Source organism: Equus quagga, chromosome 19 (genome assembly GCF_021613505.1).
Source record: "Equus quagga isolate Etosha38 chromosome 19, UCLA_HA_Equagga_1.0, whole genome shotgun sequence".
Taxonomy (NCBI): domain Eukaryota; kingdom Metazoa; phylum Chordata; class Mammalia; order Perissodactyla; family Equidae; genus Equus; species Equus quagga.
The window spans coordinates 11,165,585-11,177,829 of record NC_060285.1 but is presented as its reverse complement, the minus strand read 5'-3'; the positions used below and the strand labels follow the sequence as shown (position 1 = coordinate 11,177,829).

The 12,245-nt window shown below is 59.3% G+C and overlaps 2 protein-coding genes across 2 annotated transcripts; both read left to right on the top strand.

Moving 5' to 3' along the window:
• The first annotated feature begins 2,074 nt into the window (after positions 1–2,074).
• LOC124230566 (histone H1.0) lies at positions 2,075–4,285 on the top strand. Its single transcript, XM_046646730.1, has one exon. The coding sequence runs from the start codon at positions 2,090–2,092 to the stop codon at positions 2,954–2,956; it is 867 nt and encodes a 288-aa protein (XP_046502686.1). The 5' UTR covers positions 2,075–2,089; the 3' UTR covers positions 2,957–4,285.
• Positions 4,286–4,766: 481 nt separating this feature from the next.
• GCAT (glycine C-acetyltransferase) lies at positions 4,767–10,944 on the top strand. The gene is made up of 9 exons (XM_046645982.1): positions 4,767–4,991; positions 6,417–6,547; positions 7,799–7,900; positions 8,370–8,516; positions 9,029–9,183; positions 9,316–9,398; positions 9,601–9,772; positions 10,223–10,344; positions 10,625–10,944. Exons 1-9 carry the CDS (start codon positions 4,796–4,798, stop codon positions 10,774–10,776), a joined length of 1,260 nt encoding a protein of 419 aa, XP_046501938.1. The 5' UTR covers positions 4,767–4,795; the 3' UTR covers positions 10,777–10,944.
• Positions 10,945–12,245: the final 1,301 nt, after the last annotated feature.

Below are 12,245 nucleotides of genomic sequence, written 5' to 3'. Positions count from 1 at the left end.
TCCAGTCCTTATTCTAAGACACGCACGGAGCTGGGGGGATGACATGTCTGGGGGAGAGGTGGAATAATATCTTGGACCTAGGGGTGTGCAAATAACACCTATTTCCCCATCCAGATCTTAATGGGAACCAGAAGAATTGGCTTTGCAAATAACCAAAACAAGCCCACCAGAATGTTGTGTTTTCAAATCAGGAAACTTCAGGGTAGTTGATAGCATCCAAATAAGAACCTTGACCTTTTGAACTAACCTAGCCCTTCGTTGCTTCTCTTCCCTGCCTGTGCCACCAAGATAAGCCCAGGGAGAAGGCGTCCGATGCGGATACCGAGTCTCAGGCCTCCCCTTCCCCCTCCCAATCATTTGGATTAATCCATCCCTTGGTGTAGGGGGGAAATCCATTAATTTCCCTGGCCTCAGAGACTTCCAAGTCCAATAGGAGCCCTCCCCCAGACACCCCCGAGCTGCGACCTGTCCCCCCATCTAAACCCTCCAATCTTTCCCCCCCTCCCCTCCCCAACAGCCAGTGTCTGCAAACAGCTCCCGGACCCTACCAGAGATGTCGTTCATCATTTTGACCAGCTGTAAAGCCCCACTCCCAGGGTATTGTTTAATTGAAGAGTGACGAGCCTCTTTCTTAGGGAACAGAGCAGGTTTGTTGTGGGAGGGGGCCCAGGGAACCAGCATCCCAGAATCTGGGGCTCCTGCCAAGAGGGACCCTGCACGTGAGTAGGATGTCTGTGGCAGACAAGGGGTCCCAGGAACTCTGGAGTCCCTTCCGCTGGCCTCTGGGCCCCAAAAGCCCTTCAGAGCCCCCAAGACTCCGTGTAGACGGTGGCGCCCCTTGTTTGCCTCTTCTATACCTGCCAGGCAGCACAGGAGAAGATGTGTACGTTTTAACAAAGACATCGCATCCTCCCAGCAAAATGGCGGTGGTCCCGGCCACGGCTCCCTGAACAACTGCACACTTTCGAGGATTAGTCAGGACCCGAGGAACACTACCCCCTCCCCGACCGCTCCCCTAGAGCCCGGTTTTCCCAAGTTCCCAAAGCACTCAGGGCCTCTCCTCATCCCAGGGGCCCCCAAGACAGTCTCTTGTTTTAGCATTTAGGGCAGCTCCTCCATTGTGGACCACTGCCCGCTCTGCCTCCCCCCACCCCCAACTGCTTTCAAGGGGCTTTGGGAGGCGGACTGGACCCCCAGGATGGGCCTCAGGGGTGGGGGCAGCGAGCTCTGCCTCTGACACCCCAACACTCCTAGGCTGAGGGAGGTATAGAAATGAATTCCCGGTTAGGATACATGGGAGACGCGGGGGTCTTTGAGGAGAGGAGGCGACTCAAGAGACCCCTCCTCGTTCCCTCAGGGGACCCAGGCAGCATTGGGGGATTGACCTCAGGAGAGACTCTGGATGCAGAGGTCAGGGGGCGCGCTGGGGGAGAGACGACAGAGGAGGGGGAAGGGACAAAGTTTGAAAGTGCCCTTCCAACTCTTCCAGGGAAAGTTTGCTTGGGGGCCCCATGGACAGAGAGAGGGTAGAGGTGCGGGGGGCCGGGTGGCGGGATGACCCCCGAGAGGTGACCGGACCCCGGGGGAGCGACCCCTCCCCCCTGTCCCGGCTCGGCCCGGCTGGGAGTCGCCCGGCTCGGGGCGGCGTGTGTTAGTTGCGGCCGCTTTCGGGCCGCTCCGCCGGGCTGGGGGGCCCCGCCGCGGGCCGGGAGCGGGGTCCCCGGTAGCCCCAGGGGACAGCTTTGCTACGAGGGGTTTCCCGCACCGGGGCGCCCCGGCTCCGCAGAGCCAGCCCCCCGCAAAGGGGAAATGTGCCGGCGCCCCGGCGGTCCTCGGCGCCGTTTGGGGCGCGTGGCGGGCGCGGGGGGCGGCGGCCGGGCCGGCGAGGCGGCCGGCGGGGGAGCCCAGGGAGCCAGGCAGCGGCCCCGGGCGGCGGCGGGGAGCGGGAGGGCTCGGGCCGGGGCGAAAGGTCGGATTTGCTGGGCGGAAGAAACACAGATGGCGGCGGCGAGGCGCCATTCCGGGCCGGGAGCAGGCAGCCAGCAGCCCTGTCCTCACCGCGGTCCGCCCGCCGCCGCTAAATACCCGGATGCGCCGCCCGAGCGCCAGACGCGGAGCTGGGAAAAGGGAGGCAGAGGAGGCGGAGGCAGAGCCCGGCGCCGGGAGCCACCGACGGAGCGGCGGGGCTGGGCCACGCAGCGCCGGCCCGGCGAGTCCTCCCGCGACCCGAGCCGGGTCCCCGCGAGCCGCGCTGCGCGCTGGCCTGGGCGTCAGGGGCGCGAGAGCAGATCCCGAGGCGGGCTTTCCTCGGCCTCCGACGAGGGCTGGCCCTTCGGAAGGCACCTTCCACAGCAGGAGTGGGCAGGCCACCATGACCGAGAACTCCACGTCCACCCCCGCGGCCAAGCCCAAGCGGGCCAAGGCCTCCAAGAAGTCCACGGACCACCCCAAGTATTCAGACATGATCGTGGCTGCCATTCAGGCGGAGAAGAACCGCGCTGGCTCCTCGCGCCAGTCCATCCAGAAGTACATCAAGAGCCACTACAAGGTGGGTGAGAACGCCGACTCGCAGATCAAGCTGTCCATCAAGCGCCTGGTCACTACCGGAGTCCTCAAGCAGACCAAAGGGGTGGGCGCCTCGGGCTCCTTCCGGCTGGCCAAGAGCGACGAGCCCAAGAGGTCAGTGGCCTTCAAGAAGACAAAGAAGGAAGTCAAGAAGGTGGCTACGCCAAAGAAGGTAGCCAAACCGAAGAAGGCTGCCTCTAAAGCCCCAAGCAAGAAGCCCAAAGCTGCCCCAGTCAAGAAGGCCAAGAAGAAGCCGGCTGCCACGCCCAAGAAAACCAAAAAACCCAAGACTGTCAAAGCCAAGCCAGTCAAGGCCTCCAAACCCAAGAAGGCGAAACCAGTGAAACCCAAAGCCAAGTCCAGTGCCAAGAGGGCCGGCAAGAAGAAGTGACAATGAGGCTTTTCTCTGGACACTCCTGCCTGTCTCCTATTTTCTGTAAATACTGTTCTCCTTTCTTCCCTCTTGATCCTCATCTGCAACCCTTTGGCCCTTTCTGTTCTGACTTTTTAAGAGACAATTTGGACTCTTCAGAAATTAGGAAATAATTCATTTTTCCTTAACCAGTCACGCAAGGACAGCAACAACCGATCTCATCTGTGTCAGGATGAGAATGTACTTACGTTTTGTTTTGTTAATTTGTTATTAACCTACTTATGGGGTTAGGGATTTGGGGGCGTGTGTGTTTTGTTTAGTTGGATGGTTTGGTCGCTAGGAGGGTAAAAATGGGAGGAGAACGGGCAAAGCAACTTGTTCTGGCTAGATGAGAGGGAGCCTGGGAATCCTAAGGCTTGTAGGAGTATCTTTAAGGCCAGCGAGCTTGCTTTGAGTTGAGCACCCCTTGTGAGTTTCAGGACCCTGATGGGGAGGAGAGGAGAGGAGAGGAGTGGCAGCCGCTGGGTGGCACAGGAGGGAGATGGAAAAATCTCTCTCTGGGCTGACTTCCACCTCCCAGTGGTGAGCAGTGGGGGGTCCAAATCCAGTCTCCTCACTTCTGTTAGTCTGCCCCTGTGGCCTCCCTATTGTCCTAAGGAAGGGGAGGGGGTAGAAGTGACAGCTGGCCCGAGAAGCGGTGGCTTTTCTCAGTCAGTTAGGAACCAGCCATTGGGGGGTCTTTGTGATTGGGGGAAGTCTCATGGTGAACGGAGTGGAAACTTTGGGGAAGGGTGGGGAGTCAGTCAGCCAAGTGCCTCAGTGTGCCCTGTTGAAACTTGGGTTTTTCCACACAATTGGATTGTATCCTAGGAGGATTTTTTTTTTTCTTTTTCCCTGGCTTTTTGTTCCTTTTTTTCTGTATAGGAGGTGGCTTGGCGGTCTGGTGGGGTCCGGCCCAGCCACCTGCCACTTAGAAACCTTCCGACCTCTTTACTTCGGAGTCTTTTTTAAGTAGTTGTAGGTGGGGGAGGGGGAGTGGGCGGGGAGTGGACAGTAAGACATACCGCAGTCGACTTTGAATTGCTAAGTAGTTCTACAGAGCTAGTTCTGTGTGCGTGTGTGTATTGTATATACATATTTAGGGCTAGTACTTAGTTTCACACCCGGGAGCTGGGAGAAAAAACCTGTACAGTCGTCTTTCTCTTATTTTTAATAAAATAGGAAAACGCGCAGTTGCGCGTCATCCCCCCCCCCCCTTTTTTTTTTAACAAGTGTTATTTGTGCCGGGAAGAATTTGCTGTCTTTGTAATTTTAAAACTTTAAAATAAAATTGAAAAAGGAAAAAAACTTGAGCGGTGTATTTTTCCTTACTTCCAAGACTGGAGGAGGAGAATGCGGAGCAGTTGGGCGGCCGAGCAGTGGGGGGAATCTGGGGGCGTTTGCACGTGAGAATGGGGGAGCGTTCTAAGAGCTCGACTGACCCGGGAAACCTCAGGGCTGGAGGTTAGCCTCAGCCTGCTTCTAGGCTCCCGCCTCTGGGGTCCAGAGGGCACCCCCTTCAGAAAGGCAGGGGTTGGGATTGAGATGGGGGTCTGGTGGTTTGGGCCCAGGCGCACCTTCCTCCGCCCCGTCGCCTCCCCTCCCCGCCTCGAGGACCGCTCCAGTCTCAATTTACAAATCAGTCCACTTTGGTCCTCTGCGGATCCCACCAGGCCCCGCCCACCGGTGCCTGGGCCCGCCTCCCCTGCCCCTTTAACACGCCCCCTCTCGCTCCGATTGGCTGCCGCGGCCCGGCCCCCTGCACGTCACCAGTCGCGGCCACCGTGCGCCTGGGCCCGGGGCAGAGAGTTGGGCGCGATGTGGGCTGGCCGTGTCCTTCACGCGGCGCTCTCCGGGGGCCCCCGCGGCCGCCGCGCGCAGTCAGCGCTGGCCCAGCTGCGTGGCATCCTGGAGGAGGAGCTGGAAGGAATCCGCGGGGCTGGCACCTGGAAGAGCGAGCGAGTCATCACGTCCCGTCAAGGACCGCGCATCCACGTGGACGGCGTCTCCGGAGGTAACTGCTCCTCCTGGGAGTCGTCGGACCTGGCCGGGGGGTGAAGGGCCGTTCCGAGGTTTGCGCTGGAGTGGAGGTCCTGCAGGCAGTGGGCGCACCTGCACACTTGGCCACTGGCTCCTTTCCCGTCCGTCAGGCAGACTGTGGCTTCCCGGTGTTAACTCTAACCTGGTTAAACCCGTTTCCAGCGAGGGAGGTGATTTGCCCTTGACCACATTTTTGGCTCAGAGGGCAGGACTGGACTGAGACCCAGGCCTGTGAGACGTGAGAAAGAAAGAGAGACACCTGCTGGCTCCCATCATGGCACTTCAATGAGGGGTGGGAGAGGCAGCAGCAAGGAGCCCTGCGTTTCTGGAGCTGCTGCTGTGTGCAGGCCTCTACTCGCTGCTGCAGGGGCCTGGTGCAGACCTCCAAAGTAGGGCTGGCTAATCCCATTTCCCGGGCAGAGAGCTGCAGCTCAGAGATGTGAGTGGAGTGGCTTGCCCAAAGGCCTCAGGCAGCTGCAGGCAGAGCTGGACTTTGGCTGAGGCTCTCTGGTATGTTGGAGCTGGAAGGTCAGCTAACTGGCCAGAGAGGCCAGCTTCCCCGCCAGAGTCACAGTGAGCAAGGGGTGCAAGGGCTGCTGCAGAACCCCATGAATTGGCCGCCAGGCCTCCCTCGTTTCAGTCTAACCAGTGGTCACTGCCTGTCTCGTCTGTGCCAGGCCCAGGTGGGTGCTGGTTATAAACAGGCCCCCGCTCCTGCCTTCTGCCCAGGACACATGCCTGGAGTCCTTGGTGCTGTTGTAGGCATTTGTAAAATGGAGGTCCCGGGACATCCCTGCCTTCCTCCAGGGGAAACTTGGAGCAGGGAAATTAGGAACCCAGCTTCTCGTCCTGTTTTTGCCTCTCCCAGGCTGAGTGAACCTTGCCCTCTTCGGGCCTCAGTTTCCTCCTCAGGTCAGGTGTGTTCACTTGGAGCTTTATAAGTCGGGGGTTGGGGTGTCAGGCACCCCCTTTGGGCATTCGATTCTGTACCAGTTGGCAAGGTCAACTGTGTGGAGTTTGAGGACCACGGTGGGCATCTGACCCGGTGCTCTTCTTTTACCCAGGGGGAAACCAAGGCCCAGACGAGGGGTTGCTGGTGGTCTTCAGGGACGGGAGAAGCCTGTGAGGCAGGGCTGAGTTCCTCCGGGGGTGGGATGTGATTGAAAGCCAGAATGTAAACCTCCTCTCCTTCAAGGCGCCACTCAGTCCCTTCCTGACCCTCCGTCTCCTGTAGTGGCGGATTCCGTGCCCCCTAGGGTGATCACACTGTGTGGTTGTCTCCTCCCCAAGGGTGAATCCAGGTTCATCTCCTCTCTGAGTCCCCAGGGCCTGGCACTGACACTTTCCAGGCCCTTCTTTGCCCTGAGCTGCTGTGTCTGTCCCCTCTCCTCCATCTCAGGAATCCTTAACTTCTGTGCCAACAACTACCTGGGGCTCAGCAGCCACCCCGAGGTGATCCAGGCAGGCCTGCAGGCCCTGGAGGAGTTTGGAGCTGGCCTTAGCTCTGTCCGCTTCATCTGTGGGACCCAGGTACACAGTGGGGGTTGTGCGGGTTGAAAGGTTGTCCCCAGCATTGGGTGCTGACCCCAGCTGTCTGCTTCTCACAGTCAGCAGGGCTGGTTTAGCCAGCTCAGCTCGACCCAGGGCCCAGAGCTGTCCTCTAGAAAGGCTGGGTTCAGGCTTCTGTTTTGCTGTGAAGCCTTGGACAAAAAACTTAACCTCTCTGAGCATCCATTTCCCCACGTGCAGAACAGAGCTCACACCTGCTCCCCTTTGGGAAAGGAAGAGTAGAAGGCAGGGATTGAGATGGAGGGTTCTGGGGCTGTTCTGCCGAGCGCACTTCCCTGCACCGCCGTTTATTGTTTCTGTTACCAAAGGCGAGTGTCTTAAACTCTCCGTGCCTCAGTGTCTTCGTTGGTAAAGTGAGAATGACAGTCCTTAGTAGGATGGCTCCAAATTGAAGAATTAGCACACATAGAAATGCTGAGAACGGCGCCCGTCACATAGCAGTGCTTGATAAATGTTATTATTTTATTTTATAAATGTTATAAAATAAACTTATATAAACATGAAACTTACCGTGCTTACTATGTCCCAGGTACTATTTTAAGAACATTACAAATATTAACTCATTAGTCCTGGTAACAATCCTAAGTGATAGGTGCTATTCTTGTCTCTGTTATAGAGATGAGGACACTGAGGCCCAGAAAAGTTAAGTGACTTGCCCAAAGGCACACAGCCTGTCACAGTGGGATGTGAATGCAGGTAGCCTCTGCTCCTGACTCCTTGTGATGATTATTACCTGTCCTCTCAGAAAAGTGAATGAATGTCAGGGGTGGTACTCCTAACTCGCACTCAGAGCCCTTTCCAACCAAACCCTCACCCAGATTGGACAACTTTCAAATCTAAGCATTTGAGGCCCAAATGAACCTGGAGTTACTAATGTAATCCTCTTCTTTGCCATTAAGCAACCAAAAAAGGCATCAATTTGTTATCAGAAAGGCACATCTTCACCGTCAGCCCGTAAGTCCACCCTCAGACCCCCATTACAAAACGAAGACACAAGCAGGAAGGGACACCTAGCGAGCCCCTGATTGCTCACTGAGAACCATCTGCCAGAGGCCTGTTGGCTCTGGGGGAACCGTTATGGTGAAGGAAGAGTGAGGCCAAGGCTGCTGGCTTTCTGGGCTGGGTCTGTTTCTGGCCCTCTAGCCTCTGTCCCCAGGACGTGTCCCATGCGGCCCTGCAGATATTAACACCTGTTTCACTTGCTTTCTTCAGAGCATCCACAAGGATCTAGAAGCAAAGATAGCCCAATTCCATCAGCGGGAGGACGCCATCCTCTATCCCAGCTGTTTTGATGCGAACGCTGGCCTCTTTGAGGTGTGTGGGGGTCGGGGGTGGGCTGGTGAGGCCAGCTGGGCTGTGGAAGCCTCGGGAGTGGGCGCTTAGGAGAACTGGTGGGACACCAGCACTGTGCCCAGAGGCTCCGGTGCCCATTTCTTATGCAGGTCAAGGTTGGACCAGGCAGGTGCTCCAGGAGGCATCCTGGGGCTTGCAAGGAGGCCAGCTGCCTGGGCGTTTGGGGGGTAACCTATGTCACCTGGAAGGCTTGGGGTGGCAGGGGCCAAGCACTCACCAGATGTGTCCTCATCAGCTCTCACTAGAGCAGGACACTTGTCCAGCCCGGTCCTGGGGCTCTGGGGACCCAGAGAGAGGCAGAGGGTTCCTTCCCTCCCTGCCCAGAGGAACCCCCTGGCTGGCAGGGAAATTTGGACTTGTGGGGATTTATGGGGGAGAGACAACCCCAAGGGGGATGGGGGATGGCTCCACTCCCACTGCCTTCCTCCAGGCCCTCCTGACCCCGGAGGATGCGGTCCTGTCGGACGAACTGAACCATGCCTCCATCATCGATGGCATCCGCCTGTGCAAGGCCCACAAGTACCGCTACCGCCACCTGGACATGGCCGATCTGGAGGCCAAGCTGCAGGAGGCCCAGGTGGGGCAAGGCTCGGGTTCCAGGGGCAAGGCCTGGGCTAACCCACAGCCCTGCCCCCGGCGAAGGAAATGAGGCTCGGGGAGGCCAACTCCTCACTCACAAACAGCCTGAAAGTTTGAAACAGCCAAGATTTGAACCCAGATCCCTCAGACCAAAGTTTCATTCTGTTGCACCATGCTGCCTTGAGCGTTAGCAAGCACTGTACGTGTGGCAGGCCCCTGCTGGGCACAGAGTGAGATGATCTGTGGCTAGCACTGGCCCGGCCTCACCCCGCCCTCTGGGAGAGGAGACTGAGGGCTTTCTCATGGTCCGGGGCTGAGTGTGGCTCCAGACCCCCCTGGAAGAGATGGGTAAAGGGAGAGTGTTGTAGCCCCGACACGGTGGGGCCTATGTGCCCGACTTGGTGCTGGGCGCTGGGCAAGGTGAGCTCCTGGAGCCCCAAGCAGCACAGAGTGCGGGTGGTTTGACCCAACTCATAACACCCCCACCACCTCTCCGTGTCTTCGCTACAGAAGCATCGGCTGCGCCTAGTGGCCACTGATGGGGCCTTTTCCATGGACGGGGACATCGCACCCCTGCAGGAGATCTGCCGCCTCGCCTCTCGATACGGTGCCCTAGTCTTCGTGGACGAATGCCATGCCACTGGCTTCCTGGGGGCCACTGGACGGTGGGAGCACCTGACACCTTAGGCCTTGGGTTGGGCTTCTAAGGGTGGGTGGGAAAGTGGGAGCCCCCAGCCCAGCCCATGATCCCTGGGCACTCAGGCACGCGGTGGTGGCAGTGGCAGCTTCTCTTGCAGGGGCACGGATGAGCTGCTGGGTGTGATGGACCAGGTCACCATCATCAACTCCACGCTGGGGAAGGCACTGGGCGGAGCATCAGGTGCCTGCAGGGCTGTATCCCTGGGATCCCTTATCCACATGCAGGGCCCTGGAGGGGTCTCAGAAGGTGGGGAGGGGAGACGTGGGGCTGTGGAGAGAGGGCAGCATGGACTGTACTCTCAGGAGGGGCTGGGGGCAGGCTCAGGCTCCTGGCCTCTGACCACCACCCTCACTCCCACCTCCACCTCTGACCTTGTTCCCAGGGGGCTACACGACAGGACCTGGGCCCCTGGTGTCCCTGCTACGGCAGCGTGCCCGGCCCTACCTCTTCTCCAACAGCCTGCCACCTGCCGTCATTGGCTGTGCCTCCAAGGCCCTGGACCTGCTCATGGAGAGCAATGCCATTGTGCAGTCTATGGCAGCAAAGACCCAGCGGTGCGGTCCCTGGCAGGGGTGGGGCAGGCTGGCGTGGGGGAGATGTGAGGGCCTGCCCTGTGTGCCTGCCCAGGCCCATAGCTCAATGCCTTCAGGTTCTGCTTCTGCCCACACCACGTCCCCAGCAGGCTGCACTGGGACTCAGCTCTCTCCTCCAAGGGCTGCCTGCTTGCCCACCTCCCTCTTCTCTCTGTCACTACCTCCTCTTTCCACTTCCTGGTGCATTTCTCTGCGATTGACCCTGTGTCTCCTCCGCATGCGCAGTCCTGTCTTCCTGTCTCCCTTTTTGGTCTGCCTGGCTCCCCGTCTGCCTCTCTGGCTCTGCATCTCTGTCTTTGTCGGTCCTTCCTGCAGACTTGGGCACACATCTTGGTTCACATGCCCATCAAGAGTAGGTGTGAATTCTCCACAGCCCCCCAGGTGCCTCTGACACCTGGCTTGTTCCCACAGGTTCCGCAGTAAGATGGAGGCTGCTGGCTTCACCATCTCGGGAGCCCATCACCCCATCTGCCCTGTGATGCTGGGTGACGCACGGCTGGCCTCTTGCATGGCAGATGACATGCTGAAGAGAGGTGAGGGGCCCAGGAGAAGAGGACCAGCTGTGGGTCCTGGGAGAAAAGAGGGGAACCCCTATACTATGCATACTGCCCCTGACCCCCACCCTACTGCCCCTCTTAGTCCAGCTGTCTGTCTAAGCTTGAAAACCCCAGGCCACGGGCAGTCCCGAGTCTGAGAGACCTTGGGCAGCTCCCTTGCCTCCTGTGGTCTTCAGGAAAGGAGAAGCTGTATGTCACACCCCCAAAGCCTGTCTGGCTCTGGTGAGTCCCAGGTTGGCCCTCTCTACCCTCCCAGGCATCTTTGTCATCGGGTTCAGCTACCCTGTGGTCCCCAAGGGCAAGGCCCGGATCCGGGTACAGATCTCAGCGGTGCACAGCGAGGAGGACATCGACCGCTGCGTGGAGGCCTTCGTGGAGGTGGGGCGGCTGCACGGGGCACTGCCCTGAGCCCTGGGCACTGACAAGCAGAGCCAAGGGCCCTGTCCCTCCACAGTGACAAAGAGGGCCTTTCATCAGCGCAGGCCAGAGGCTCTGAGCCCTGTCAAAGTCCTGCACTCAAGCTGGGGCCAGGCCTGTGCTCGTGGCTGTGTGTAAGGCAACAGTGTGGAAACTGGCTGTGACGCGTTGGTCTGCTTTCTTCCCCCCGGACAGGCCCCGTCCTGTGACTGGTTCAGGAATCAGGCAGGAGTTGGGGCTCAGGGCAGGCTCCTGAGGACTATGGTGGATCTCAGAGCTGACCACCTCCCCCAGATTAAGAGGGGACCCAGGCAGCTGGGGTAGTATGGGCAGGGGCCATCGTTGGGTTCAGCTGGATTCTGTGCCGCTGTGGAGGGCAGCTGAGCACCAGCTCTGCAGGCCCTTCCTCACACCACCCCCGCCCTACTCTACAGCCCCTTGAGTCTGGCCTTGGTGAACACCTGTCCTCTGCTCCCTGTCCAAAGGCCGGCCTACAGCTGCCCAGATAAGAGGAGGCTGGGTGCCCAAACCCATGTTTGGAGAGACGGAGGAGTCAGGCCGCAAGGGAAAGAGTGTGGGTCACTGCTGGAGAGGCCCCTGACAGTCTGGAGCCAGTATTCTGGCCCATTTTGTCCCTGACTCTATGGCCTCAGGCAGGCCCCATCCACTCTGTGTGCCTCAGTTTCCTTCCCCTGTACCAAGAATGGATGTTACGTTATCATCGGGGGCTTTTCCGTCTGGCTCATCCCAAGGCCCGCTAGCCTGATGGCCAGCCGCCAGGGGGCGCAGCGAGCTCAGGCTCCGGCCGCTCCGCCGCGGGTTCGCCCCGCCCTCTCCAGACCCCAGGCTTTGGACTCGGCCCCGCGGACAAGGCCGGGAGGGCCCACTTGCTGCTGTCAAGGCCCCGTCCACCCTTGCTTCCCACAACGGCTCGCTACTCCCCTCCTGGAGATGCCAACGCCCCTCCCACAGTCGCTGCTCCTGGTCTTCCTCTGTCCCCTGCCCTCCCCGCGCAGCCTGATGGGCACCTGGTGGGGGTGGGGCATGGGTTCTGAGTCACCGCTGCTAAAGCCTCTTAAGTGGTGTGGCCTTGGGAAGCTTGTAATTTGCTGGAGGTAGTGCAGGGAGGATGAAAAGGCCCTTCTTCATTAACAACGGGGAACTAGGACAGTGTCCCTGGCGCCCCACACCCCCAGCCCTCCCCTTAGCCTGGACGTCTAGGGGTGGACGATCTGGGCCAGCTCTGGCCCAGTCCTGCAGGATCTTAACTCTGTGGTTCTGGGAATCCTAGCCTGTGATCCAGAGGAGCTTGAGGTTGGGGTCCAGGAGCTGGGGGATGCGGCTTGGGGAAGGGGGCTGCTGTGGCCACATGAGCCGCGTGAGCACTTGCATGCCGCCACCACGGGGCACGGCGCCTGGCACATGCTGCAGCAGGGAGTGCACAAGGCCTGGCGGCAGCT